General features: G+C 51.7%; 1 protein-coding gene across 1 annotated transcript in view; it reads left to right on the top strand.

Annotated features, from left to right (window-relative positions):
• Positions 1-205: 205 nt before the first annotated feature.
• Positions 206-26,014, top strand: part of LOC144486085 (MAM domain-containing glycosylphosphatidylinositol anchor protein 1-like) — a gene marked incomplete at its 3' end in the record, with an annotated part of 298,296 nt that continues 272,487 nt past the window's right edge. Inside the window, 2 exon segments of the mRNA XM_078204195.1 lie at positions 206-233; positions 20,736-21,005. Coding sequence (XP_078060321.1) covers positions 206-233; positions 20,736-21,005 — 298 coding nt within the window.

Below are 26,014 nucleotides of genomic sequence, written 5' to 3' on the forward strand. Positions count from 1 at the left end.
ACAATTGAAAAGGAGTTCGTGAGTTTAGTAACGGCCTTCCAACATTTTAATGTTTAATTTACAAACAATGCATTAGAGACGATTCTGAATACCAATCACAATCCTTAGATATTTCTGGTAAGATTTAAGGACCAGAACACCAGAGTATTTCATTGGAGTCCTTTGTTAGAAGCATTTAATTCACAGATTATACATGTTGCGCGTCATGAAAATGTTATCGCGGATGCTTTATCGTGAGTTTAGATGAAAAATGTTGATCTAAGGTCGAAATGGTCGTGTTCAATGTTATATATATCAATAGAATTGTGTGAAATGTGAAACTCTTGAGTAATGAGCTATGGATCTGGTAATATAATGAAATTAAGGTTTTAAAAGAAAGGAATGATGCCATCTTTCCATGATGATGGTTCATTTTTTCCTGAAGGGGGAGTGCTATGAGATGGGTGGAGTAATTTTTAGATTGGGAGGCAGGACGTTAGCATCTGGTGTTTTTAAGAATGACAAAATTATAAAATGCCAGGGTGGGGGGACAACATTGCGTGGTCCCTTTAAAAGGTGGGGCTTTTTCTGTGCTTAGGGAGTTAAAATGCAAGTACACGGTTAGCCCAGACTGAAACATTAGTATCGAAAGACCAAGCAGCAGTGTTACCAAGGCAACAGGCTCTTGAATTTAGCAAGTCAATTTAAATCAGGCACTTGGATACCAAGAACCAATTAAATATAAATCTGATGGTTTTGACAACGCAGGACCAATCCTATTGTGAGAAATATTGATCTGTCATCAGGGGCAGAAAAGAAGGGGGCAGTGGGACCAAGTGTTAGAGCAACTGCCCCCTGCCAGAGTTCACAGCTCTGAGAGAGAGAGGGAGAATCGCTGGCTCTCATAGCTTCATCTGTGTTTTAGAGAAAGCACCATCTAGATAGCAAAGATACCAAAGGAGAAAGAGGTTCCAGGCACAAGAATCAACAGAGAAGCCCAGAATATTCCGGAAGACACAAAACCTGGTTATAATTTACATTCTATTCTGTTAATGAGTGGGAATTGTATTTATTGGAACAGAATTCCATTCGAATTTTTTGGGTTTGTTAATAGTTTAGTTGATTTGCTCACAGTTAGTTAGATAAATAAATTGTTGCGTGTTGATTTTAGAGAGTCAGGGAGTTATTTTGTATTTAACCACTAGGGGTTGCTGAAGAGCAGCTCACACAACTTCACACACACTTCTTAGAGATGATGGGGCGAGGGACTCCTCTGAGGGTGTTTCGGTGTTAGTTCTCAGAGGGGGGAATCAGCTTCCACTTTATAACAGTGGTAATGTTGGGAAAAGCATTAGACAGGAAATCAGAGAGGTGTGTGTTAAAGGAACATCTGTGATTATGGGCAACTTTAATCTGTATCTAGATTGGGAGAGTCAAATTAATCACAGTACAATAGAGGAGGAATTCCTGGAGTGTATACAGGATGGTTTTCTGGAGCAATACATTGAGGAACCAACAAGGGAACAGGCCATCTTGGTCTGGGTGTTGTGCAATGAGAAAGGATTAGTTGGCAACCTAGCTGTGAGAGAACCCTTGGGGACGAGTGACCATAATACGGTAGAATTCTTTGTCAAGGTGGATAGTCATGGAGCTGATTCTGAGACCAGGGTCCTGAATCTCAGTAAAGGTAACTGTGATTGTATGAGGCTGGACTTGCGGATAGCGAAGAGCATTGTCGGGCAATACAGCAGGATATAGATAGGCTGGAAAATTGGGCGGAGAGGTGGCAGATGGAGTTTAATCCGGATAAATGCGAAGTGATGCATTTTGGAAGAAATAATGTAGGGAGGAGTTATACAATAAATGGCAGAGTCATCAGGAGTATAGAAACACAGAGGGACCTAGGTGTGCAAGTCCACAAATCCTTGAAGGTGGCAACATAGGTGGAGAAGGTGGTGAAGAAGGCATATGGTATGCTTGCCTTTATAGGACGGGGTATAGAGTATAAAAGCTGGAGTCTGATGATGCAGCTGTATAGAACGCTGGTTAGGCCACATTTGGAGTACTGCGTCCAGTTCTGGTCGCCGCACTACCAGAAGTACGTGGAGGCTTTGGAGAGAGTGCAGAGAAAGTTTACCAGGATGTTGCCTGGTATGGAGGGTCTTAGCTATGAGGAGAGATTGGGTAGACTGGGGTTGTTCTCCCTGGAAAGACGGAGAATGAGGGGAGATCTAATAGAGGTGTACAAGATTATGAAGGGGATAGATAGGGTGAACGGTGGGAAGCTTTTTCCCAGATCAGAAGTGACGCTCAAGGTGAGAGGGGTGAAGTATAACTCAGATATTAGAGGGATGTTTTTTACACAGAGGGTGGTGGGGGCCTGGAATGCGCTGCCAAGTAGGGTGGTGGAGGCAGGCACGCTGACATCGTTTAAGACTTACCTGGATAGTCACATGAGCAGCCTGGGAATGGAGGGATACAAACGATTGGTCCAAGGACCAGTTGGACCAAGGAGCGGCACAGGTTTGGAGGGCCGAAGGGCCTGTTTCCTGTGCTGTACTGTTCTTTGTTCTTTGAATTGGCCATGATGGACTGGGAAACATTACTGAAAGAAAAGACAGTGGACAGGCAATAGAAGGCATTTCATAGAATCATAGAATCTACGGCACGGAGACAGGCCCTTCGGCCCAAACTGGTCCATGCCAACAAAATGTCCATCTAAGCTTACCCCATTTGCCTGCATTTGGCCCAAATCCCTGTAAACCATTCCTATCCATGTATCTGTCCAAATGTCTTTTAAATGTTGTCAATGTCCCTGCCTCAACCACTTCCTCCGGCAGCTCATTCCACACACGCACCACCTTCTGTGTAAAAATGCTGCTCCTCAGGTTCCCATTAATTCTTTCCCTTCTTAACTTAAACCTGTGCCCTCTAGTTCTCGATTCCCCAACTCTGGGAAAAAGACTGAATGCATTCACCCTATCCCTGCCTCTCATGATCTGATACACCTCTACATGATCACCCCTCAGTCTCCTACGCTCCAAAGAAAAAAGTTCTAACCTGTTCAATCTCTCCCGATAACTCAGTCCCTTGAGTCCTGGCAACATTCTTGTAAATCTCTTCTGCACTCTCTCCAGTTTAATAACATCTTTCCTATCGCAAGGCAACCAAAACTGAACACAATACTCCAGTTGCGGCCTCACCAACGTCCTGTACAACTGCAACATAACTTCCCAACTTCTATAATGCCCTGACTGATGAAGGCCGGCATGCCAAAAGCCTTCTTCCCTGCCCTATCTACCTTTAGAGAACCGTTCCTAAGAGAACCTTAGGACTCCCTAAGGTCCTATCAGTCACCGTGAAAGTCCTACCTTGATTTGACTTTCCAAAATGCAGCACCTCACACTTATCTGTCTTGAACTCCGTTTGCCATTTTTCAGCCCACTTCCCCAGCTGATCAAGATCCTGCTGCAATTTTTGATAACCTTCCTCACTGTCTACAATACCACCTATTTTAGTGTCATCTGCAAACTTACGATCATGCCATGTACATTCTCATCCAAATCGTTGACTTAGATAACAAACAACCATGGGCCCAGCACTAACCCCTGAGGCACATCACTAGTCACAGGCCTCCAGTCTGACAAGCATCTTTCCACCGCTACCCTCTGCTTCCAACCATCAAGCCAATAGTATATTCAATTTGCCAGCTCTCCCTGGATTCCATGTGATCTAACCTTCCAGAGCAAAGGCCTTACTGAAGTCCATATAGACTACGTCTACCACCCTGCCCTCATCAAACCTCTTAGTCACTTCATCAAAGAACTCGAACAAATTTGTACGGCATGATCTCCCATGTACAAAGCCGTGCTGACTCCTCCTAATCAAACCCTGTCTTTACAAATGCCTGTATATCTTATCCCTCAGAATCAAAGAACAAAGAAAATTACAGCACAGGAACAGGCCCTTCGGCCCTCCAAGCCTGCACCGACCATGCTGCCCGACTTAATTAAAACCCCCTACCCTCCCGGGGACCATAATCCCTCTATTCCCATCTTATTCATGTACTTGTCAAGACGCCCCTTAAAAGTCACTACCGTTTCCGCTTCCACTACCTCCCCCGGCAGCGAGTTCCAGGCACCCACCACCCTGTGTAAACAATCTGCCTCGTACATCTCCTTTAAACTTTGCCCCTCGCACCTTAAACCTGTGTCCCCCAGTAATTGACTCTTCCACCCTGGGAAAAAGTTTCTGACTATCCACTCTGTCCATGCCTCTCATAATCTTGTAGACTTCTATCAGGTCTCCCCTCAACCTCCGTCGATCCAGTGAGAACAAACCAAGTTTCTCCAACCTCTCCTCATAGCTAATGCCCTCCATACCAGGCAACATCCTGGTAAATCATTTCTGTACCCTCTCCAAAGCCTCCACATCCTTCTGGTAGTGTGGTGACCAGAATTGAACACTATATTCCAAGTGCGGCCTCACTAAGGTTCTATAAAGCTGCAACATGACACTAATTTGCTGCAACATAAATCCTCTCTGGTAACTTACCCACCACGGATGTTAGCCTTACCGGTCTATAATTCCCAGGTTGTTCTCTGCAGCCCTTCTTAAATAAGGGCACAACATTTGCCACCCTCCAGTCTTCTGTATCTCACCCGTGGCTAACGATGATGCAAATATCTCAGCCAGGGCTCCTGGAATTCCTTGGCCAGCCTCACGCGGTGTTCTTGGATATACCTGGTCAGGACCAGGAGATTTATCCACCTTCATACATTTTAATACGTCCATCACCTCCTCTACTGTAATGCAAACTGTCCCCAGTATATCGCCACTAACTTTCCCAGGTTCCCCAGTCTTCATGTCTTTCTCCACAGTAAACACAGAGGAGAAATATTCACTGAGAACCTCGCCCATCTCCTGCAGTTCCACACGTGTTTTTCCTTTTCCTTGAGGGGTCCTATTCTCTGTCAAGTTATTCTTTTTCCTTTAATATACTTAAAGAATCCCTTTGGATTCACCTTCATCCTCTCAGCCTCTTTATGCCCCCTTTTTGCCCTCCTAATTTCCTGGAGCACTGGAGGAATACAGAGAAAGTAGAAAAGAACTCAAACAGGGAGTTAGAAGGGCAAAAAGGGGTCACGAAATGTCCTTGGCAGTCAGGATTAAGGAGAATCCTAAGGCATTTTATACATACGTTAGGAACAAGAGGGTTGTTAGGGAAAGAATGGGACCTCTCTGGGACAAAGGAGGGGAGTTATGCTTAGAACCAAAGGAAGTAGGAGAGATCCTAAACGAATACTTTGCATCAGTATTCACAAAGGAGAGGGACATGTTGACTGATAGTGTCTCAGAGAGAAGTGTTGACCCGTTAGAAAAAATCTCAATTACAAGGGAGGAAGTGTTAGGTTTTTTAGGAAACATTAAGACAGACAAATCCCCAGGGCAGGATGGCATCTATCCTAGACTGCTCAGGGAGGCGAGAGATGAAATTGCTGGGCCTCTAACAGAAATCTTTGTCTCTTCACTGGACACAGGAGAGGTCCCAGAGGATTGGAGGACAGAAAATGTGGTCCCGTTATTTAAGAAGGGTAGCAAGGATAACCTGGGTAATTATAGGCCGGTGAGCTTGACGTCCGTGGTAGGGAAGTTGTTGGAGAAGATTCTTAGAGATAGGATGTATGCGCATTTAGAACTGAATAATCTCATTAGCGATAGGCAGCATGGTTTTGTATGAGGGAGGTCATGCCTCACAAATTTGGTTGAGTTTTTGAGGAGGTGACAAAAACGATTGACGAGGGAAGGCCGTGGATGTCGTCTATATGGATTTTAGTAAAGCGTTTGACAAGGTCCCTCATGGCAGGCTGGTGCAAAAGGTTAAATCTCACGGGATAAAAGGTGAGCTAGCTCGATGGGTGGAGAACTGGCTTAGCCATAGAAGTCATGATGCGGAGCTGCCGGCATTGGACTGGGGTAAGCACAGTAAGAAGTCTCACAACACCAGGTTAAAGTTTATTTGGTAGCAAATACCATAAGCTTTCAGAGCACTGCTCCTTCGTCAGCTGGAGTGGATATCTGCTCTCAAACAGTGCACAGACACAGAAATCAAGTTACAGAATACTAATTAGAATGTGAATCTCTAAAGCCAGCCAGGTCTTAAAGGTACAGACAATGTGGGTGGAGGGAGCATTCAACACAGGTTAAAGAGATGTGTATTGTCTCCAGACAGAACAGCTAGTGAGATTCTACAAGCCCAGGAGGCAAGCTGTGGGGGTTACTGATAATGTGACATAAATCCAACATCCCGGTTTAGGCCGGCCTCATGTGTGTGGAACTTGGCTATCAGTTTCTGCTCAGCGACTCTGCGCTGTCGTGTGTCGTGAATGCCGCCTTGGAGAACGCTTACCTGAAGATCCAAGGCTGAATCCCCTGTCTGCTGAAGCGCTCCCCCACAGGAAGAGAACAGTCTTGCCTGGTGATTGTCGAGCGGTGTTCATTCATCCGTTGTCGTAGCGTCTGCATGGTTTCCCCAATGTACCATGCCTCGGGACATCCTTTCCTGCAGCGTATCAGGTAGACAACGTTGGCCGAGTTGCAAGAGTATGTACCGTGTACCTGGTGGATGGTGTTCTCACGTGAGATGATGGCATCCGTGTCGATGATCCGGCACGTCTTGCAGAGGTTGCTGTGGCAGGGTTGTGTGGTGTCGTGATCACTGTTCTCCTGAAGGCTGGGTAGTTTGCTGCGGACAATGGTCTGTTTGAGGTTGTGCGGTTGTTTGAAGGCAAGAAGTGGGGGTGTGGGGATGGCCTTGGCGAGATGTTCGTCTTCATCAATGACATGTTGAAGGCTCCAGAGGAGATGCCGTAGCTTCTCCACTCCGGGTAAGTACTGGACGACGAAGGGTACTCGGTCCACCGTGCCCCGTGTTTGTCTTCTGAGGAGGTCGGTGCGGTTTTTCGCTGTGGCACATCGGAGTTTACCTGTTGGACTTTAACCTGGTGTTGTGAGACTTCTTACTGTGCTTACCCCAGTCCAACGCCGGCATCTCCACATCATGACTTCTATGGCTAAGCCAGTTCTCCACCCATCGAGCTAGCTCACCTTTTATCCCGTGAGATTTAACCTTTTGCTCCGTTTTCCCCGGAGCGGAGAAGCTACGGCATCTCCTCCGGAGCCTTCAACATGTCAGCGTCTGGAGGTGTCTGTTGCGATCCTCCTCATCCGAGCAGATCCTGTGTATTCGGAGGGCTTGTCCGTAGGGGATGGCTTCTTTAACGTGTTTAGGGTGGAAGCTGGAGAATTGGAGCATCGTGAGGTTATCCGTGGGCTTGCGGTACAGTGAGGTGCTGAGGTGACTGTCCTTAATGGAGATGCGTGTGTGCAAGAATGCAACCGATTCCGGAGAGTAGTCCATGGTGAGTCTGATGGTGGGATGGAACTTGTTGATGTCATCATAGAGGTGTCACTTCTTGCCTTCAAACAACCGCACAACCTCAAACAGACCATTGTCCGCAGCAAACTACCCAGACTTCAGGAGAACAGTGACCACGACACCACACAATCCTGCCACAGCAACCTCTGCAAGACGTGCCGGATCATCGACACGGATGCCATCATCTCACGTGAGAACATCATCCACCAGGTACACGGTACCTACTCTTGCAACTCGGCCAACGTTGTCTACCTGATACGCTGCAGGAAAGGATGTCCCGAGGCATGGTACATTGGGGAAACTATGCAGACGCTGCGACAACGGATGAATGAACACCGCTCGACAATCACCAGGCAAGACTGTTCTCTTCCTGTTGGGGAGCACTTCAGCGGTCACGGGCATTCGGCCTCTGATATTCGGGTGAGCGTTCTCCAAGGCGGCCTTCACGACACACGACAGCGCAGAGTCGCTGAGCAGAAACTGATAGCCAAGTTCCGCACACACGAGGACGGCCTCAACCGGGATATTGGGTTCATGTCCCACTATTTGTAACCCCCACAGAGTTTCACTGGCTGTCTTGTCTGGAGACAATACACATCTTTTTAGCCTGTCTTGATGCTCTCTCCACTCACGTTGTTTTGTTTCTTAAAGACTTGATTAGTTGTAAGTATTCGCATTCCAACCATTATTCATGTAAATTGAGTTTGTGTCTTTATATGCTCTGTTTGTGAACAGAATTCCCACTCACCTGAAGAAGGGGCTTGCAGCTCCGAAAGCTTGTGTGGCTTTTGCTACCAAATAAACCTGTTGGACTTTAACCTGGTGTTGTTAAACTTCTTACTGTGTTTACCCCAGTCCAACGCCGGCATCTCCACATCATGACTAGTGGTGTTCCACAGGGCTCTGTACTGGGACCTCTGCTGTTTGTGATATATATAAATGATTTGGAGGAAGATGTAGCTGGTGTGATCAGTAAGTTTGCGGACAACACGAAGATTGCTGGAGTTGCGGATAGTGATGAACATTGTCAGAGAATACAGCAGGATATAGTTAAGCTGGAACATTGGGCGGAGAATTGGCAGATGGAATTTAATCCAGATAAATGCGAAGTGATGCATTTCGGTAGATCTAATGTAAGGGGGAGCTATACAATAAATGGCAGAACCATCAGGAGTATAGACACACAGAGGGACCTGGGTGTACAAGTCCACAGATCCTTAAAGGTGGCAGCACAGGTGGAGAGGGTGGTGAAGAAGGCATATGGCATAGAACATAGAACAGTGCAGCACAGAACAGGCCCTTCGGCCCACAATGTTATGCCGAACTTTGTCTGAAACCCAAATCAAGCTATCCCACTCCCTATCATCCCGAAGTGCTCCATGTGCCTATCCAATAGCTTCTTAAATGTTCCTGAAGTTTCGTACTCCACTATCCCTGCAGGCAGTTCATTCCACACCCCAACCACTCTCTGAGTAAAAAACCTACCTCGGACATCCTTCCTATATCTCCCACCACGAACCCTATAGTTATGTCCCCTTGTTACGCTCCATTCATAAGAACATAAGAACATAAGAACATAAGAAATAGGAGCAGGAGTAGGCCATCTAGCCCCTCGAGCCTGCCCCGCCATTCAATAAGATCATGGCTGATCTGACGTGGATCAGTACCACTTACCCGCCTGATCCCCATAACCCTTAATTCCCTTACCGCTCAGGAATCCATCCATCCGCGCTTTAAACATATTCAGCGAGGTAGCCTCCACCACCTCAGTGGGCAGAGAATTCCAGAGATTCACCACCCTCTGGGAGAAGAAGTTCCTCCTCAACTCTGTCTTAAACCGACCCCCCTTTATTTTGAGGCTGTGTCCTCTAGTTTTAACTTCCTTACTAAGTGGAAAGAATCTCTCCGCCTCCACCCTATCCAGCCCCCGCATTATCTTATATGTCTCCATAAGATCCCCCCTCATCCTTCTAAACTCCAACGAGTACAAACCCGAGGAAATAGTCTTTGAACGTTCACTCTATCTATTCCCCTCATCATCTTATAAACCTCTATCAAGTCTCCTCTCAACCTCCTCCGCTCCAAAGAGAAAAGCCCAAGTTCCCTCAACCTTTCCTCATAAGACCTACCCTCCAAACCAGCATCCTGGTAAATCTCCTCTGCACTCTTTCCAGCACTTCCACATCCTTCTTATAGTGAGGTGACCAGAACTGCACACAATATTCCAAATGTGGTCTCACCAAGGTCCTGTACAGTTGCAGCATAACCCCACAGCTCTTAAACTCAAACCCCCTGTTAATAAACGCTAACACGCTATAGGCCTTCTTCACAGCTCTATCCACTTGAGTGGCAACCTTCAGTGATCTGTGGATATGAACCCCAAGATCTCTCTGTTCCTCCACAGTCTTCAGAACCCTACCTTTGACCCTGTAATCCACATTTAAATTAGTCCTACCAAAATGAATCACCTCGCATTTATCAGGGTTAAACTCCATTTGCCATTTTTCAGCCCAGCTTTGCATCCTATCTATGTCTCTTTGCAGCCTACAACAGCCCTCCACCTCATCCACTACTCCACCAACCTTGGTGTCATCAGCAAATTTACTGATCCACCCTTCAGCCCCCTCCTCTAAGTCATTTATAAAAATCACAAATAGCAGAGGACCAAGCATTCCGCTGGTAACCGGTTTCCAGTCCGAAAATTTTCCATCCACCACCACCCTCTGTCTTCTGTTAGATATGATGTGGAGATGCCGGCGTTGGACTGGGTTAAACACAGTAAGAAGTTTAACAACACCAGGTTAAAGTCCAACAGGTTTATTTGGTAGCAAACACCATAAGCTTTCGGAGCGCTGCTCCTTCCTCAGATGGAGTGGAAATGTGCTCTCAAACAGTGCACAGAGACACAAAATCAAGTTACAGAATACTAATTAGAATGCGAATCCCTACAACCAACCAGGTCTTAAAGATACAGACAATGTGAGTGGAGGGAGCATTAAGCACAGGTTAAAGAGATGTGTATTGTCTCCAGACAGGACAGCCTGCAAGTCCAGGAGGCAAGCTGTGGGGGTTACTGATAATGTGACATAAATTCAACATCCCGGTTTAGGCCGTCCTCATGTGTGCGGAACTTGGCTATCAGTTTCTGCTCAGCAACTCTGCGCTGTCGTGTGTCGTGAAGGCTGCCTTGGAGAACGCTTACCTGAAGATCAGAGGCTGAATGCCCGTGACTGCTGAAGTGCTCCCCCACAGGAAGAGAACAGTCTTGCCTGGCGATTGTCGAGCGGTGTTCATTCATCCGTTGTCGTAGCGTCTGCATGGTTTCCCCAATGGGGATGAATGAACACCGGTGTGTACAGGTACACAGGTCACAGAAAGTGGCAATGCAGGTGGAGAAGGTAGTCAAGAAGGCATACGGCACGCTTGCCTTCATTGGCTGGGGCATTGAGTTTAAAAATTGGCAAGTCATGTTGATGCTTTATAGAAGCTTAGTTAGGCCGCACTTGGAATATAGTGTTCAATTCTGGTCGCCACACTACCAGAAGGATGTGGAGGCTTTGGAGGGGGTACAGAAAAGATTTACCAGGATGTTGCCTGGTATGGAGGGCATTAGCTATGAGGACAGGTTGGAGAAACTTGGTTTGTTCTCACTGGAGCGACGGAGGTTGAGGGGCGACCTGATAGAAGTCTACAAGATTATGAGGGGCATGGACAGAGTGGATAGTCAGAAGCTTTTTCCCAGGGTGGAAGAGTCAATTACTCGGGGGCACAGGTTTAAGGTGCGAGGGGCAAGGTTTAAAGGAGATGTACGAGGCAGATTTTTTACACAGAGGGTGGTGGGTGCCTGGAACTCGCTGCCGGGGGAGGTAGTGGAAGCGGATACGGTAGTGAGTTTTAAGGGGCGTCTTGACAAGTACATGAATAGGATGGGAATAGAGGGATACGGTCCCCGGAAGGGTAGGGGGTTTTAGTTCAGTCGGGCAGCATGGTCGGTGCAGGCTTGGAGGGGCCGAAGGGCCTGTTCCTGTGCTGTAATTTTCTTTGTTCTTTGGGTGTGTGTGAGGGTGTGTGAATGGGTGTCTGTGTGTATGTGTGTGTGTGAAGGAGTGTATAAGGGGTCTTGTGAAGGTGTGTGTGCGAGGATGTGTGTGAGGGGGTAGATAAGTGTGTGTGATGGTGTGTGTGAGGGGATGTGTGAGGTTGTGTGTGTGAGGTTGTGTAGTGTGAAGTTGTGTGTGTGAGGTTGTGTGTGTGAGGTGGCGTGTGGGGGGGTGGGGTGTGTGGGATTGTGTGTGGATGGGTGTGTGTGAGGGTGTGTGTGAGGGGGTCTGTGTGTGTGTGAGGGCGTCTGTGTGTGTGAAGGAGTATATAAGGGGTTTTGTGGGGCTGTGTGAGGGGTTGTATGAGGGTGTGTGTGAGGGGGTGTATAAGGGTGTGTGAGGTTGTGTGTGTGAGCTGGTGTGTGGGTGGGTGTGTGGGTGGGTGTGTGTGTGGGTGGGTAGGAGGGCTTTGTGAGGGTGTGTGTGAGTGGTGTGTGAGGGTGTGTGTGTGAGGGTGTGTGTGTGAGGGTGTGTGTGTGAGGGTGTGTGTGTGAGGGTGTGTGTGTGAGGGTGTGTGTGTGAGGGTGTGTGTGTGAGGGTGTGTGTGTGAGGGTGTGTGTGTGAGGGTGTGTGTGTGAGGGTGCGTGTGTGAGGGTGCTGTGTGAGGGTGCGTGTGTGAGGGTGCGTGTGTGAGGGTGCGTGTGTGAGAGTGTGTGTGTGGGTGTGTGTGTGAAGGGTGTGTGTGTGAAGGGTGTGTGAGGGGGTGTGTGTGCGGAGGTGGGTGGGGTGGGGGTGTGCGTGTGTGGGGGTGTGAGGCGAGGGGGTGTGTGTGTGGGGGGGTGTGGGGGTAAGGGGTGATGTGTGGGGGTGTGTGAGTGTGTGTGTGTGGAGGTGTGTGTGTGGGGGGCTGTGTGTGTGGGGGCTGTGTGTGTGTGGGGGCTGTGTGTGTGTGGGGGGCTGTGTGTGTGTGGGGGGGCTGTGTGTGGGGGGCTGTGTGTGTGGGGGGCTGTGTGTGTGGGGTGCGTGTGAGTGTGTGGGGTGATGGGGGGGTGTGTGTGGGGTGTGTGTGTGAGGGTGTGTGAGTGTGTGGGGGTGTGTGTGTGGGGGGGGGTGTGAGGTCTGTGTGAGGTCTGTGTGAGGTCTGTGTGTGGTCTGTGTGAGGTCTGTGTGAGGGTGTGTGTGAAAGTGTGTGGGGGTATGTGAGGGTGTGTGTGTGGGGTGTGTGTGGGAATGTGTGAGGGTGTGTGTGTCTGGGTGTGTGTGGGGCTGTGTGTATGGGGCGGTGTATGTGTGGGAATGCGGGTGGGGTGTATGTGGGGTGATGGGGGTGTGTGTGGGGGGGTGTGTGGGGGTGTATGTGTGTGGGGCGTGTGTGTGTGTGTGTGGGGGGCGTGTGGGCATGTGTGGGCGTGTGTATGTGTGGTGATGTGTGTGGTGATGTGTGTGGTGATGTGTGTGGATGTGTGTGGGGATGTGTGTGTGGGGATGTGTGTGTGGGGGTGTGTGTGAGGAGGGTGTGGGGGTGTGTGGGTGTGTGTGTGGGAGTGTGTGTGGGAGTGTGTGTGGGGATGTGTGTGGGAGTGTGTGTGTGGGGATGTGTGTGGGTGTGGATGTGTGTAGGGAGGGTGTGGGAGTGTGTGTGGGAGTGTGTGTGGGGATGTGTGTGGGGATGTGTGTGGGGATGTGTGTGGGGAGGGTGTGGGGGTGTGTGTGGGCAGGGTGTGGGGGTGTGTGTGGGGGTGCGTGTGGGTGTGTGTGTGGGGGTGTTTTTGGGGAGGGTGTGGGGGTGTGTGTCGGGGTGTGTGTGGGGCTGTGTGTGTGGGGAGGGTGAGGAGGTGTGTGTGGGTGTGTGTGTTGGGATGTGTGTGGGTGTGTGTGTGTGGGTGTGTGTGTGGGTGTGTGTGTGGGGATGCGTGTGGGAGTGTGTGGGGATGTGTGTGTGGGCAGGGTGTGGGGGTGTGTGTGGGGATGTGTGGGTGGGTGTGTGCGTGGGTGTGTGCGGGGATGTGTCTGGGTGTGGGTGTGTGTGTGGGGATGTGTGTGGGTGTGTGCGTGGGGATGTGTGTGGGTGTGTGCGTGTGGGTGTGCGTGTTGGGATGTGTGTGGGTGTGTGTGTGTGTGTGTGTGGGTGTGTGTGTGTGGGTGCGTGTGTGTGTGGGGAGGGTGTGGTGGTGTGTGTGGGGAGGGAGTGCGGGTGTATGTGGGGATGTGTGTGGGTGTGTGTGTGTGGGGGTGTGCGTGTGTGGGAGTGTGTGGGAGTGTGTGGGGATGTGTGTGGGGATGTGTGTGGGTGTGTGTGTGTGGGTGTGTGTGTGTGGGGATGTGTGTGTGGAGGTGTGTGTGTGTGTGGTGATGCATGTGGGGATGTGTGTGTGTGGGTGTGTGGGGATGTGTGTGTGTGTGTGTGTGGGTGTGTGTGTGTGGGGATGCGTGTGGGAGTGTGTGGGGATGGGTGTGGGGAGGGTGTGGGGGTGTGTGTGGGGATGTGTGTGGGTGTGTGTGTGTGGGGATGTGTGTGGGTGTGTGTGTGGGGATGTGTGGGGGTGTGTGTATGGGGATGTGTGTGGGGCTGTGTGTGTGGGGAGGGTGAGGAGGTGTGAGTGGGTGTGTGTGTTGGGATGTGTGTGGGTGTGTGTGTGTGGGTGTGTGTGTGGGGATGCGTGTGGGAGTGTGTGGGGATGTGTGTGTGGGCAGGGTGTGGGGGTGTGTGTGGGGATGTGTGGGTGGGTGTGTGCGTGGGTGTGTGCGGGGATGTGTCGGGGTGTGTGCGTGGGTGTGGGTGTGTGTGTTGGGATGTGTGTGGGTGTGTGCGTGGGGATGTGTGTGGGTGTGTGCGTGTGGGTGTGCGTGTTGGGATGTGTGTGGGTGTGTGTGTGTGGGTGTGTGTGTGTGGGTGCGTGTGTGTGGGTGTGTGTGTGGGGATGCGTGTGGGTGTGTGTGGGAGTGTGTGTGTGAGGTCTGTGTGAGGGTGTGTGTGAGAGTGTGTGGGGGTATGTGAGAGTGTGTGTGGGGTGTGTGTGGCAATGTGTGAGGGTGTGTGTGTCTGGGTGTGTGTGGGGCTGTGTGTATGGGGCTGTGTGTGGGGGGGGTGGGTGGGGGTGTGTGTGTGGGAATGCGGGTGGGGTGTGTGTGTGTGTATGTGGGGTGATGGGGGTGTGTGTGTGGGGGTGTGTTGGGGTGTATGTGTGTGGGGCAGCAAGGCCTTTGACAAGGTCCCTCATGGGAGGTTAGTTAGGAAGGTTCAGTCGCTAGGTATACATGGGGAGGTAGTAAATTGGATAAGACACCTGCTCAATGGAAGAAGCCAGAGAGTGGTTGTGGAGGATTGCTTCTCTGAGTGGAGGCCTGTGACTAGTGGTGTGCCGCAGGGATCGGTGTTGGGTCCATTGTTGTTTGTCATCTATATCAATGATCTGGATGATAATGTGGTCAATTGGATCAGCAAGTTTGCTGATGATACAAAGATTGGAGGTGTAGTGGACAGTGAGGAAGGTTTTCAAAGCTTGCAGAGGGATTTGGACCAACTAGAAAAATGGGCTGAAAAATGGCAAATGGAATTTAACGCAGACAAGTGTGAGATATTGCACTTTAGAAGGACAAACCAAAGAAGAACGTACAGGGTAAATGGTAGGACTCTGAAGAGTGCAGTTGAACAGAGGGATCTGGGAATACAGATACAGAATTCCCTAAAAGTGATGTCACAGGTGGATAGGGTGGTAAAGAGTGCCTTTGGTACATTGGCCTTTATAAATCGGAGTATCGAGTATAAAAGTTGGAGTGTTATTGTAAGGTTATATAAGGCATTGGTGAGGCCGAATTTGGAGTATTGTGTACAGTTTTGGTCACCTACTGACAGGAAGGATGTAAATAAGATTGAAAGAGTGCAGAGAAGGTTCACAAGGATGTTGCCGGGACTTGAGAAGCTGAGTTACAGAGAGAGATTGAATAGGTTGGGACTTTATTCCCTGGAGCGTAGAAGATTGAGGGGAGGTTTGATAGAAGCGTATAAGATTTTGATGGGTATAGATAGAGTGAATGCAAGCAGGCTTTTTCCGCTGAGGCTCGGGGAGAAAAAAACCAAAGGACATGGGTTAAGGGTGAAAGGAGAAAAGTTTAAAGGGAATATTAGGGGGGGCTTCTTCATGCAGAGAGTGGTGGGAGTGTGGAATGAGCTGCCGGATAAAGTGGTAAATGCGGGGTCACTTTTAACATTTAAGAAAAACTTGGACGGGTTCATGGATGAGAGGGGTGTGGAGGGATATGGTCCAAGTGCAGGTCAGTGGGACTAGACATAAAATGGTTCGGCACAGACAAGAAGGGCCAAAAGGCCTGTTTCTGAGCTGTAATTTTCTATGGTTCGATGGGGCGTGTGTGTGTGTGTGGTGCGTGGGGGGCGCGGATGTGTGTGGGTGTGTGTATGTGGGTGTGTGTGTGGTGATGTGTGTGGGTGTGGGTGTGTGTGGTGATGTGTGTGAGGAGGGTGTGGGGATGTGTGTGTGGGTGTGTGTGTGGGAGTGTGTGTGTGGGGATGTGTGTGGGTGTGGATGTGTGTGGCGAGGGTGTGGGAGTGTGTGTGGGAGTGTGTGTGGGAGTGTGTGTGGGGATGTGTGTGGGAGTGTGTGTGGGGATGTGTGTGGGGATGTGTGTGGGGATGTGTGTGGGGATGTGTGTGGGGATGTGTGTGGGGATGTGTGTGGGGATGTGTGTGGGGGTGCGTGTGGGGGTGCGTGTGGGGGTGCGTGTGGGGGTGCGTGTGGAGAGGGTGTGGGGGTGCGTGTGGGGAGGGTGTGTGTGGGTGTGGGTGTGTGGGTGTGTGCGTGTGGGTGTGTGCGTGTGGGTGTGTGTGGGTGTGTGTGGGGATATGTGTGTGGGGGTGCGTGTGGGGGTGCGTGTGGGTGTGCGTGTGGGGAGGGTGTGGGGGTGTGTGTGGGGGAGGGTGTGTGGGTGTGTGTGTGTGGGTGTGTGTGTGTGGGTGTGGGTGTGTGTGTGTGTGTGTGTGGGTGTGTGTGTGTGGGGAGGGTGTGGGGGTGTGTGTGGGGATGTGTGTGTGGGGATGTGTGTGTGGGGATGTGTGTGTGGGGATGTGTGTGTGGGGATGTGTGTGTGGGGATGTGTGTGTGGGGATGTGTGTGTGGGGATGTGTGTGTGGGGATGTGTGTGTGGGGATGTGTGTGTGGGGATGTGTGTGTGGGTGTGCGTGTGGGGAAGTGTGTGGGGATGTGTGTGGGTGTGTGTGTGTGGGTGTGTGTGTGTGGGGTGTGTGCGTGGGTGTGTGCGGGGATGTGTCTGGTTGTGTGCGTGGGTGTGGGTGTGTGTGTGGGGATGTGTGTGGGTGTTTGTGTGTGGGTGTGCGTGTGGGGATATGTGTGGGTGCGTGTGTGTGTGTGTGGGTGTGTGTGTGTGGGTGTGTGTGTGGGGATGCGTGTGGGAGTGTGTGGGGATGTGTGTGGGTGTGTGTGTGAGGATGCGTGTGGGAGTGTGTGGGTGTGTGTGTGGGTGTGTGTGTGTGGGTGTGTGTGGGGATGCGTGTGGGAGTGTGTGGGTGTGTGTGTGGGGAGGTGTGTGGGAGTGTGTGGGTGTGTGTGTGGGGGGCGTGGGCGTGTGTGGGTGTGTGTATGTGAGGTGTGTGTGGGGATGTGTGTGGGGATGAGTGTGGGGGTTTGTGTGTGGGTGCGTGCGTGGGTGTGTGCGGGGATGTGTCTGGTTGTGTGCGTGGGTGTGGGTGTGTGTGTGGGGATGTGTGTGGATGTTTGTGTGTGGGTGTGAGTGTGGGGATATGTGTGGGTGTGTGTGTGTGGGTGTGTGTGTGTGGGTGTGTGTGTGTGGGTGTGTGTGTGGGGATGCGTGTGGGAGTGTGTGGGGATGTGTGTGGGGATGTGTGTGGGTGTGTGTGTGAGGATGCGTGTGGGAGTGTGTGGGTGTGTGTGTGGGGAGGTGTGTGGGAGTGTGTGGGTGTGTGTGTGGGGATGCGTGTGGGAGTTTGTGGGTGTGTGTGTGTGGGTGTGTGTGTGGGGTTGCGTGTGGGAGTGTGTGGGTGTGTGTGTGGGTGTGTGTGTGGGGATGTGTGTGGGAGTGTGTGGGTGTGTGTGTGGGAGTGTGTGGGTGTGTGTGTGGGGAGGTGTGTGGGTGTGTGTGTGGGGAGGTGTGTGGGAGTGTGTGGGGGTGTGTGTGTGGGTGTGTGTGTGGGGATGCGTGTGGGAGTGTGTGGGTGTGTGTGTGGGGAGGTGTGTGGGAGTGTGTGGGTGTGTGTGTGGGGAGGTGTGAGGGAGTGTGTGGGTGTGTGTGTGGGGAGGTGTGTGGGAGTGTGTGGGTGTGTGTGTGGAGTGTGTGGGTGTGTGTGTGGGAGGTGTGTGGGAGTGGGTGGGGGTGTGTGTGGGATGTGTGTGGGTGTGTGTGTGGGGATGCGTGTGGGAGTGTGTGGGTGTGTGTGTGGGGATGCGTGTGGGAGTGTGTGGGTGTGTGTGGGGGTGTGTGTGGGGAGGTGTGTGGGAGTGTGTGGTGTGTGTGTGTGGGTGTGTGTGTGGGGATGCGTGTGGGAGTGTGTGGGTGTGTGTGTGGGGAGGTGTGTGGGAGTGTGTGGGTGTGTGTGTGGGGAGGTGTGTGGGAGTGTGTGGGTGTGTGTGTGGGGAGGTGTGTGGGTGTGTGGGTGGGTGTGTGTGTGGGTGAGTGTGTGGGTGTGTGTGTGGGGAGGTGTGTGGGAGTGTGTGGGGGTGTGTGTGGGGATGTGTGTGGGTGTGTGTGTGGGGATGCATGTGGGGGTGTGTGTGGGGGTGTGTGTGGGGAGGTGTGTGGGTGTGTGTGTGTGGGTGTGTGTGTGGGGATGCGTGTGGGAGTGTGTGGGTGTGTGTGTGGGGAGGTGTGTGAGAGTGTGTGGGGGTGTGTGTGTGGGGATGTGTGTGGGTGTGTGTGTGAGGATGCGTGTGGGAGTGTGTGGGTGTGTGTGTGTGGGTGTGTGTGGGGATGCGTGTGGGAGTGTGTGGGTGTGTGTGTGGGGAGGTGTGTGGGAGTGTGTGTGGGTGTGTGTGTGTGGGTGTGTGTGGGAGTGTGTGGGTTTGTGTGTGGGGAGGTGTGTGGGAGTGTGTGGGAGTGTGTGGGGGTGTGTGTGTGGGTGTGTGTGTGGGTGTGTGTGTGGGGATGCGTGTGGGGAGGTGTGTGGGAGTGTGTGGGTGTGTGTGTGGGGAGGTGTGTGGGAGTGTGTGGGGGTGTGTGTGTGGGTGTGTGTGTGGGAGTGTGTGGGTGTGTGTGTGGGGAGGTGTGTGGGAGTGTGTGGGTGTGTGTGTGTGGGAGTGTGTGGGAGTGTGTGGGTGTGTGTGTGGGGAGGTGTGTGGGAGTGTGTGTGGGAGTGTGGTGGGTGTGTGTGTGGGGAGGTGTGTGGGAGTGTGTGGGTGTGTGTTGTGTGGGGAGGTGTGTGGGTGTGTGTGTGAGGATGCGTGTGGGAGTGTGTGTGGGTGTGTGTGGGGATGAGTGTGGGAGTGTGTGTGGGGGAGGTGTGTGGGAGGTGTGTGGGGGTGTGTGTGGGGAGGTGTGTGGGAGTGTGTGTGGGGAGTTGTGTGGGAGTGTGTGGGGGTGTGTGGGGAAGTGTGTGGGGGTGTGTGTGTGGGGATGTGTGTGGGAGTATATGGGAGTGTGTGGGGTGTGTGTGTGTGGGTGTGTGTGTGTGGGATGCGTGTAGGAGTGTGTGGGGGTGTGTGTAGGGAGGTGTGTGGGAGTGTGTGGGGGTGAGTGTGTGGGTGTGTGTGTGGGGAGGTGTGTGGGAGTGTGTGGGGGTGTGTGTGTGGGGATGCGTGTGGGAGTGTGTGGGTGTGGGTGTGGGGAGGTGTGTGGGAGTGTGGGTGTGTGTGTGGGGAGGTGTGTGGGAGTGTGTGGGGGTGTGTGTAGGGAGGTGTGTGGGAGTGTGTGGGGGTGTGTGTGTGGGAGTGTGTGGGGGTGTGTGTGTGGGAGTGTGTGGGTGTGTGTGTGGGGAGGTGTGTGGGAGTGTGTGGGGGTGTGTGTGTGGGAGTGTGTGGGGGTGTGTGTGTGGGAGTGTGTGGGTGTGTGTGTGGGGAGGTGTGTGGGAGTGTGTGGGTGTGTGTGTGTGGGAGTGTGTGGGAGTGTGTGGGAGTGTGTGGGTGTGTGTGTGGGGAGGTGTGTGGGAGTGTGTGTGGGAGTGTGTGGGTGTGTGTGTGGGGAGGTGTGTGGGAGTGTGTGGGTGTGTGTGTGGGGAGGTGTGTGGGTGTGTGTGTGAGGATGCGTGTGGGAGTGTGTGGGGGTGTGTGTGTGGGGATGCGTGTGGGAGTGTGTGGGTGTGTGTGTGGGGAGGTGTGTGGGAGTGTGTGGGTGTGTGTGTGGGTGTGTGTGTGGGGATGCGTGTGGGGAGGTGTGTGGGTGTGTGTGGGGGTGTGTGTGGGGAGGTGTGTGGGGGTGTGTGTGAGGAGGTGTGTGGGAGTGTGTGGGGGTGTGTGTGTGGGGATGCGTGTGGGAGTGTGTGTGGGGAGGTGTGTGGGAGTGTGTGGGGGTGTGTGTGGGGAGGTGTGTGGGAGTGTGTGTGGGGAGTTGTGTGGGAGTGTGTGTGGGTGTGTGTGGGGAAGTGTGTGGGGGTGTGTGTGTGGGGATGTGTGTGGGAGTATATGGGAGTGTGTGGGGGTGTGTGTGTGGGTGTGTGTGTGGGGATGCGTGTAGGAGTGTGTGGGGGTGTGTGTAGGGAGGTGTGTGGGAGTGTGTGGGGGTGAGTGTGTGGGTGTGTGTGTGGGGAGGTGTGTGGGAGTGTGTGGGGGTGTGTGTGTGGGGATGCGTGTGGGAGTGTGTGGGTGTGGGTGTGGGGAGGTGTGTGGGAGTGTGTGGGTGTGTGTGTGGGGAGGTGTGTGGGAGTGTGTGGGGGTGTGTGTAGGGAGGTGTGTGGGAGTGTGTGGGGGTGTGTGTGGGGGTGTGTGTGTGGGAGTGTGTGGGTGTGTGTGTGGGGAGGTGTGTGGGAGTGTGTGGGGGTGTGTGTGTGGGAGTGTGTGGGGGTGTGTGTGTGGGAGTGTGTGGGTGTGTGTGTGGGGAGGTGTGTGGGAGTGTGTGGGGGTGTGTGTGGGGAGGTGTGTGGGGGTGTGTGGGTGTGTGTGTGGGGAGGTGTGTGGGGGTGTGTGGGGGTGTGTGTGGGGAGGTGTGTGGGTGTGTGTGTGGGGAGGTGTGTGGGAGTGTGTGGGGGTGTGTGTGGGGAGGTGTGTGGGAGTGTGTGGGTGTGTGTGTGGGGAGGTGTGTGGGGAGGTGTGTGTTGGGGTCTCTGTGAGTGAGTGTATTCTGATTTCTCTTGCCAGCCCCGCCGGTCCTGTCTCTCTCGGTTCCGGAGGTATTGGTTGTCAATCCGGGCTCTGACGTGGAGATTGAATGTTCGGTGGATGCCGGTGACCCCAGGCCCTCTCTCTGGTGGACGCATTCCCCGGGGCCAATGCCGACTAATGTCAGGATTGAAGGAGGGAAGCTGTGGATCCGGGAGATTTGGCCAGAGCATGGTGGATTTTACAACTGCTCCGCGAGGAATGGCGTGGGAAACCAGGACAAGAAATCGGTGGAGATTCGAGTGAGAGGTCAGTGAGCAAGATAAGGACGAGAGAAAGTGAGACACACTGACTGTCCAGAATTAACCAAAAACTCCGGTTAACCGAGTGCCCGTTACTGTGCGAGTGAGTGCGGTTTGGTTAGTGCCGGTTACTGTGTGTGTGAGTGCGGTTTGGTTAGTGCCGGTTACTGTGTGAGTGAGTGCGGTTTGGTTAGTGCCGGTTACTGTGTGAGTGAGTGTGGTTTGGTTAGTGCCGGTTACTGTGTGAGTGAGTGCGGTTTGGTTAGTGACGGTTACTGTGTGAGTGAGTGTGGTTTGGTTAGTGCCGGTTACTGTGTGAGTGAGTGTGGTTTGGTTAGTGACGGTTACTGTGTGAGTGAGTGTGGTTTGGTTAGTGCCGGTTACTGTGTGAGTGAGTGTGGTTTGGTTAGTGCCGGTTACTGTGTGAGTGAGTGCGGTTTGGTTAGTGACGGTTACTGTGTGAGTGAGTGTGGTTTGGTTAGTGCCGGTTACTGTGTGAGTGAGTGTGGTTTGGTTAGTGACGGTTACTGTGTGAGTGAGTGCGGTTTGGTTAGTGCCGGTTACTGTGTGAGTGAGTGCGGTTTGGTTAGTGTCGGTTACTGTATGTGTGAGTGCGGTTTGGTTAGTGTCGGTTACTGTATGTGTGAGTGCGGTTTGGTTAGTGTCGGTTACTGTGTGAGTGAGTGCGGTTTGGTTAGTGTCGGTTACTGTGTGAGTGAGTGCGGTTTGGTTAGTGTCGGTTACTGTGTGTGTGAGTGTGGTTTGGTTAGTGCCGGTTACTGTGTGAGTGAGTGCGGTTTGGTTAGTGCCGGTTACTGTGTGAGTGAGTGCGGTTTGGTTAGTGTCGGTTACTGTATGTGTGAGTGCGGTTTGGTTAGTGTCGGTTACTGTATGTGTGAGTGCGGTTTGGTTAGTGTCGGTTACTGTGTGAGTGAGTGCGGTTTGGTTAGTGTCGGTTACTGTGTGAGTGAGTGCGGTTTGGTTAGTGTCGGTTACTGTGTGTGTGAGTGTGGTTTGGTTAGTGCCGGTTACTGTGTGAGTGAGTGCGGTTTGGTTAGTGCCGGTTACTGTGTGAGTGAGTGCGGTTTGGTTAGTGTCGGTTACTGTGTGTGTGAGTGCGGTTTGGTTAGTGACGGTTACTGTGTGAGTGAGTGTGGTTTGGTTAGTGCCGGTTACTGTGTGAGTGAGTGTGGTTTGGTTAGTGCCGGTTACTGTGTGAGTGAGTGCGGTTTGGTTAGTGACGGTTACTGTGTGAGTGAGTGTGGTTTGGTTAGTGCCGGTTACTGTGTGAGTGAGTGTGGTTTGGTTAGTGACGGTTACTGTGTGAGTGAGTGTGGTTTGGTTAGTGCCGGTTACTGTGTGAGTGAGTGTGGTTTGGTTAGTGTTGGTTACTGTGTGAGTGAGTGCGGTTTGGTTAGTGTCGGTTACTGTATGTGTGAGTGCGGTTTGGTTAGTGTCGGTTACTGTATGTGTGAGTGCGGTTTGGTTAGTGTCGGTTACTGTGTGAGTGAGTGCGGTTTGGTTAGTGTCGGTTACTGTGTGAGTGAGTGCGGTTTGGTTAGTGTCGGTTACTGTGTGTGTGAGTGTGGTTTGGTTAGTGCCGGTTACTGTGTGAGTGAGTGCGGTTTGGTTAGTGCCGGTTACTGTGTGAGTGAGTGCGGTTTGGTTAGTGTCGGTTACTGTGTGTGTGAGTGCGGTTTGGTTAGTGACGGTTACTGTGTGAGTGAGTGTGGTTTGGTTAGTGCCGGTTACTGTGTGAGTGAGTGTGGTTTGGTTAGTGCCGGTTACTGTGTGAGTGAGTGCGGTTTGGTTAGTGACGGTTACTGTGTGAGTGAGTGTGGTTTGGTTAGTGCCGGTTACTGTGTGAGTGAGTGTGGTTTGGTTAGTGACGGTTACTGTGTGAGTGAGTGTGGTTTGGTTAGTGCCGGTTACTGTGTGAGTGAGTGTGGTTTGGTTAGTGTTGGTTACTGTGTGAGTGAGTGCGGTTTGGTTAGTGCCGGTTACTGTGTGAGTGAGTGCGGTTTGGTTAGTGACGGTTACTGTGTGAGTGAGTGCGGTTTGGTTAGTGACGGTTACTGTGTGAGTGAGTGCGGTTTGGTTAGTGCCGGTTACTGTGTGAGTGAGTGCGGTTTGGTTAGTGTCGGTTACTGTATGTGTGAGTGCGGTTTGGTTAGTGTCGGTTACTGTATGTGTGAGTGCGGTTTGGTTAGTGTCGGTTACTGTGTGAGTGAGTGCGGTTTGGTTAGTGTCGGTTACTGTGTGAGTGAGTGCGGTTTGGTTAGTGTCGGTTACTGTATGTGTGAGTGCGGTTTGGTTAGTGTCGGTTACTGTGTGAGTGAGTGTGGTTTGGTTAGTGTCGGTTACTGTGTGTGTGAGTGTGGTTTGGTTAGTGCCGGTTACTGTGTGAGTGAGTGCGGTTTGGTTAGTGCCGGTTACTGCGTGAGTGAGTGCGGTTTGGTTAGTGCCGGTTACTGTGTGAGTGAGTGTGGTTTGGTTAGTGTCGGTTACTGTGTGAGTGAGTGTGGTTTGGTTAGTGTCGGTTACTGTGTGAGTGAGTGCGGTTTGGTTAGTGTCGGTTACTGTGTGAGTGAGTGTGGTTTGGTTAGTGTCGGTTACTGTGTGAGTGAGTGTGGTTTGGTTAGTGTCGGTTACTGTGTGAGTGAGTGTGGTTTGGTTAGTGTCGGTTACTGTGTGTGTGAGTGTGGTTTGGTTAGTGCCGGTTACTGTGTGTGTGAGTGCGGTTTGGTTAGTGCCGGTTACTGTGTGTGTGAGTGTGGTTTGGTTAGTGCCGGTTACTGTGTGTGTGAGTGCGGTTTGGTTAGTGCCAGTTACTGTGTGAGAGAGTGCGGTTTGGTTAGTGCCGGTTACTGTGTGAGAGAGTGCGGTTTGGTTAGTGCCAGTTACTGTGTAAGTGAGTGTGGTTTGGTTAGTGCCGTTTACTGTGTGAGTGAGTGCGGTTTGGTTAGTGCCAGTTACTGTGTCAGTGAGTGCGGTTTGGTTAGTGTCGGTTACTGTATGTGTGAGTGCGGTTTGGTTAGTGCCAGTTACTGTGTGTGTGAGTGTGGTTTGGTTAGTGCCGGTTACTGTGTGAGTGAGTGCGGTTTGGTTAGTGCCGGTTACTGTGTGAGTGAGTGCGGTTTGGTTAGTGCCGGTTACTGTGTGTGTGAGTGTGGTTTGGTTAGTGCCAGTTACTGTGTGAGTGAGTGCGGTTTGGTTCGTGCCGGTTACTGTGTGAGTGAGTGCGGTTTGGTTAGTATCGGTTACTGTGCAAGTGAGTGCGGTTTGGTTAGTGCCGGTTACTGTGTGAGTGAGTGCGGTTTGGTTAGTGCCGGTTACTGTGTGAGTGAGTGCGGTTTGGTTAGTGCCGGTTACTGTGTGAGAGAGTGCGGTTTGGTTAGTGCCGGTTACTGTATGTGTGAGTGCGGTTTGGTTAGTGCCAGTTACTGTGTGAGTGAGTGCGGTTTGGTTAGTGGTGGTTACTGTGTGAGTGAGTGCGGTTTGGTTAGTGTCGGTTACTGTATGTGTGAGTGCGGTTTGGTTAGTGCCAGTTACTGTGTGTGTAGTGTGGTTTGGTTAGTGTTGGTTACTGTGTGAGTGAGTGCGGTTTGGTTAGTGTCGGTTACTGTGTGTGTGAGTGTGGTTTGGTTAGTGTCGGTTACTGTGTGAGTGAGTGCGGTTTGGTTAGTGTCGGTTACTGTGTGTGTGAGTGTGGTTTGGTTAGTGGTGGTTACTGTGTGAGTGAGTGCGGTTTGGTTAGTGTCGGTTACTGTGTGAGTGAGTGCGGTTTGGTTAGTATCGGTTACTGTGCAAGTGAGTGCGGTTTGGTTAGTGCCGTTTACTGTGTGAATGAGTGCGGTTTGGTTAGTGCCAGTTACTGTGTGAGTGAGTGCGGTTTGGTTAGTGCCAGTTACTGTGTGTGTGAGTGTGGTTTGGTTAGTGTTGGTTACTGTGTGAGTGAGTGCGGTTTGGTTAGTGCCGGTTACTGTGTGAGTGAGTGCGGTTTGGTTAGTGCCGGTTACTGTGTGAGTGAGTGCGGTTTGGTTAGTGCCGGTTACTGTATGTGTGAGTGCGGTTTGGTTAGTGCCAGTTACTGTGTGAGTGAGTGCGGTTTGGTTAGTGCCGGTTACTGTGTGAGTGAGTGCGGTTTGGTTAGTGTCGGTTACTGTATGTGTGAGTGCGGTTTGGTTAGTGCCAGTTACTGTGTGTGTGAGTGTGGTTTGGTTAGTGTTGGTTACTGTGTGAGTGAGTGCGGTTTGGTTAGTGTCGGTTACTGTGTGTGTGAGTGTGGTTTGGTTAGTGGTGGTTACTGTGTGAGTGAGTGCGGTTTGGTTAGTGTCGGTTACTGTGTGTGTGAGTGTGGTTTGGTTAGTGTCGGTTACTGTGTGAGTGAGTGCGGTTTGGTTAGTGTCGGTTACTGTGTGTGTGAGTGTGGTTTGGTTAGTGGTGGTTACTGTGTGAGTGAGTGCGGTTTGGTTAGTGTCGGTTACTGTGTGAGTGAGTGCGGTTTGGTTAGTATCGGTTACTGTGCAAGTGAGTGCGGTTTGGTTAGTGCCGTTTACTGTGTGAATGAGTGCGGTTTGGTTAGTGCCAGTTACTGTGTGAGTGAGTGCGGTTTGGTTAGTGCCAGTTACTGTGTGTGTGAGTGTGGTTTGGTTAGTGTTGGTTACTGTGTGAGTGAGTGCGGTTTGGTTAGTATCGGTTACTGTGTGTGTGAGTGTGGTTTGGTTAGTGGTGGTCACTGTGTGAGTGAGTGCGGTTTGGTTAGTATCGGTTACTGTGCAAGTGAGTGCGGTTTGCTTAGTGCCGGTTACTGTGTGTGTGAGTGCGGTTTGGTTACTGCCAGTTACTGTGTGTGTGAGTGTGGTTTGGTTAGTGCCGGTTACTGTGTGAGTGAGTGCGGTTTGGTTAGTATCGGTTACTGTGCAAGTGAGTGCGGTTTGGTTAGTGCCGGTTACTGTGTGAGTGAGTGCGGTTTGGTTAGTGCCAGTTACTGTGTGAGTGAGTGCGGTTTGGTTA

Source organism: Mustelus asterias, unplaced genomic scaffold (genome assembly GCF_964213995.1).
Source record: "Mustelus asterias unplaced genomic scaffold, sMusAst1.hap1.1 HAP1_SCAFFOLD_287, whole genome shotgun sequence".
NCBI classification, from domain to species: domain Eukaryota; kingdom Metazoa; phylum Chordata; class Chondrichthyes; order Carcharhiniformes; family Triakidae; genus Mustelus; species Mustelus asterias.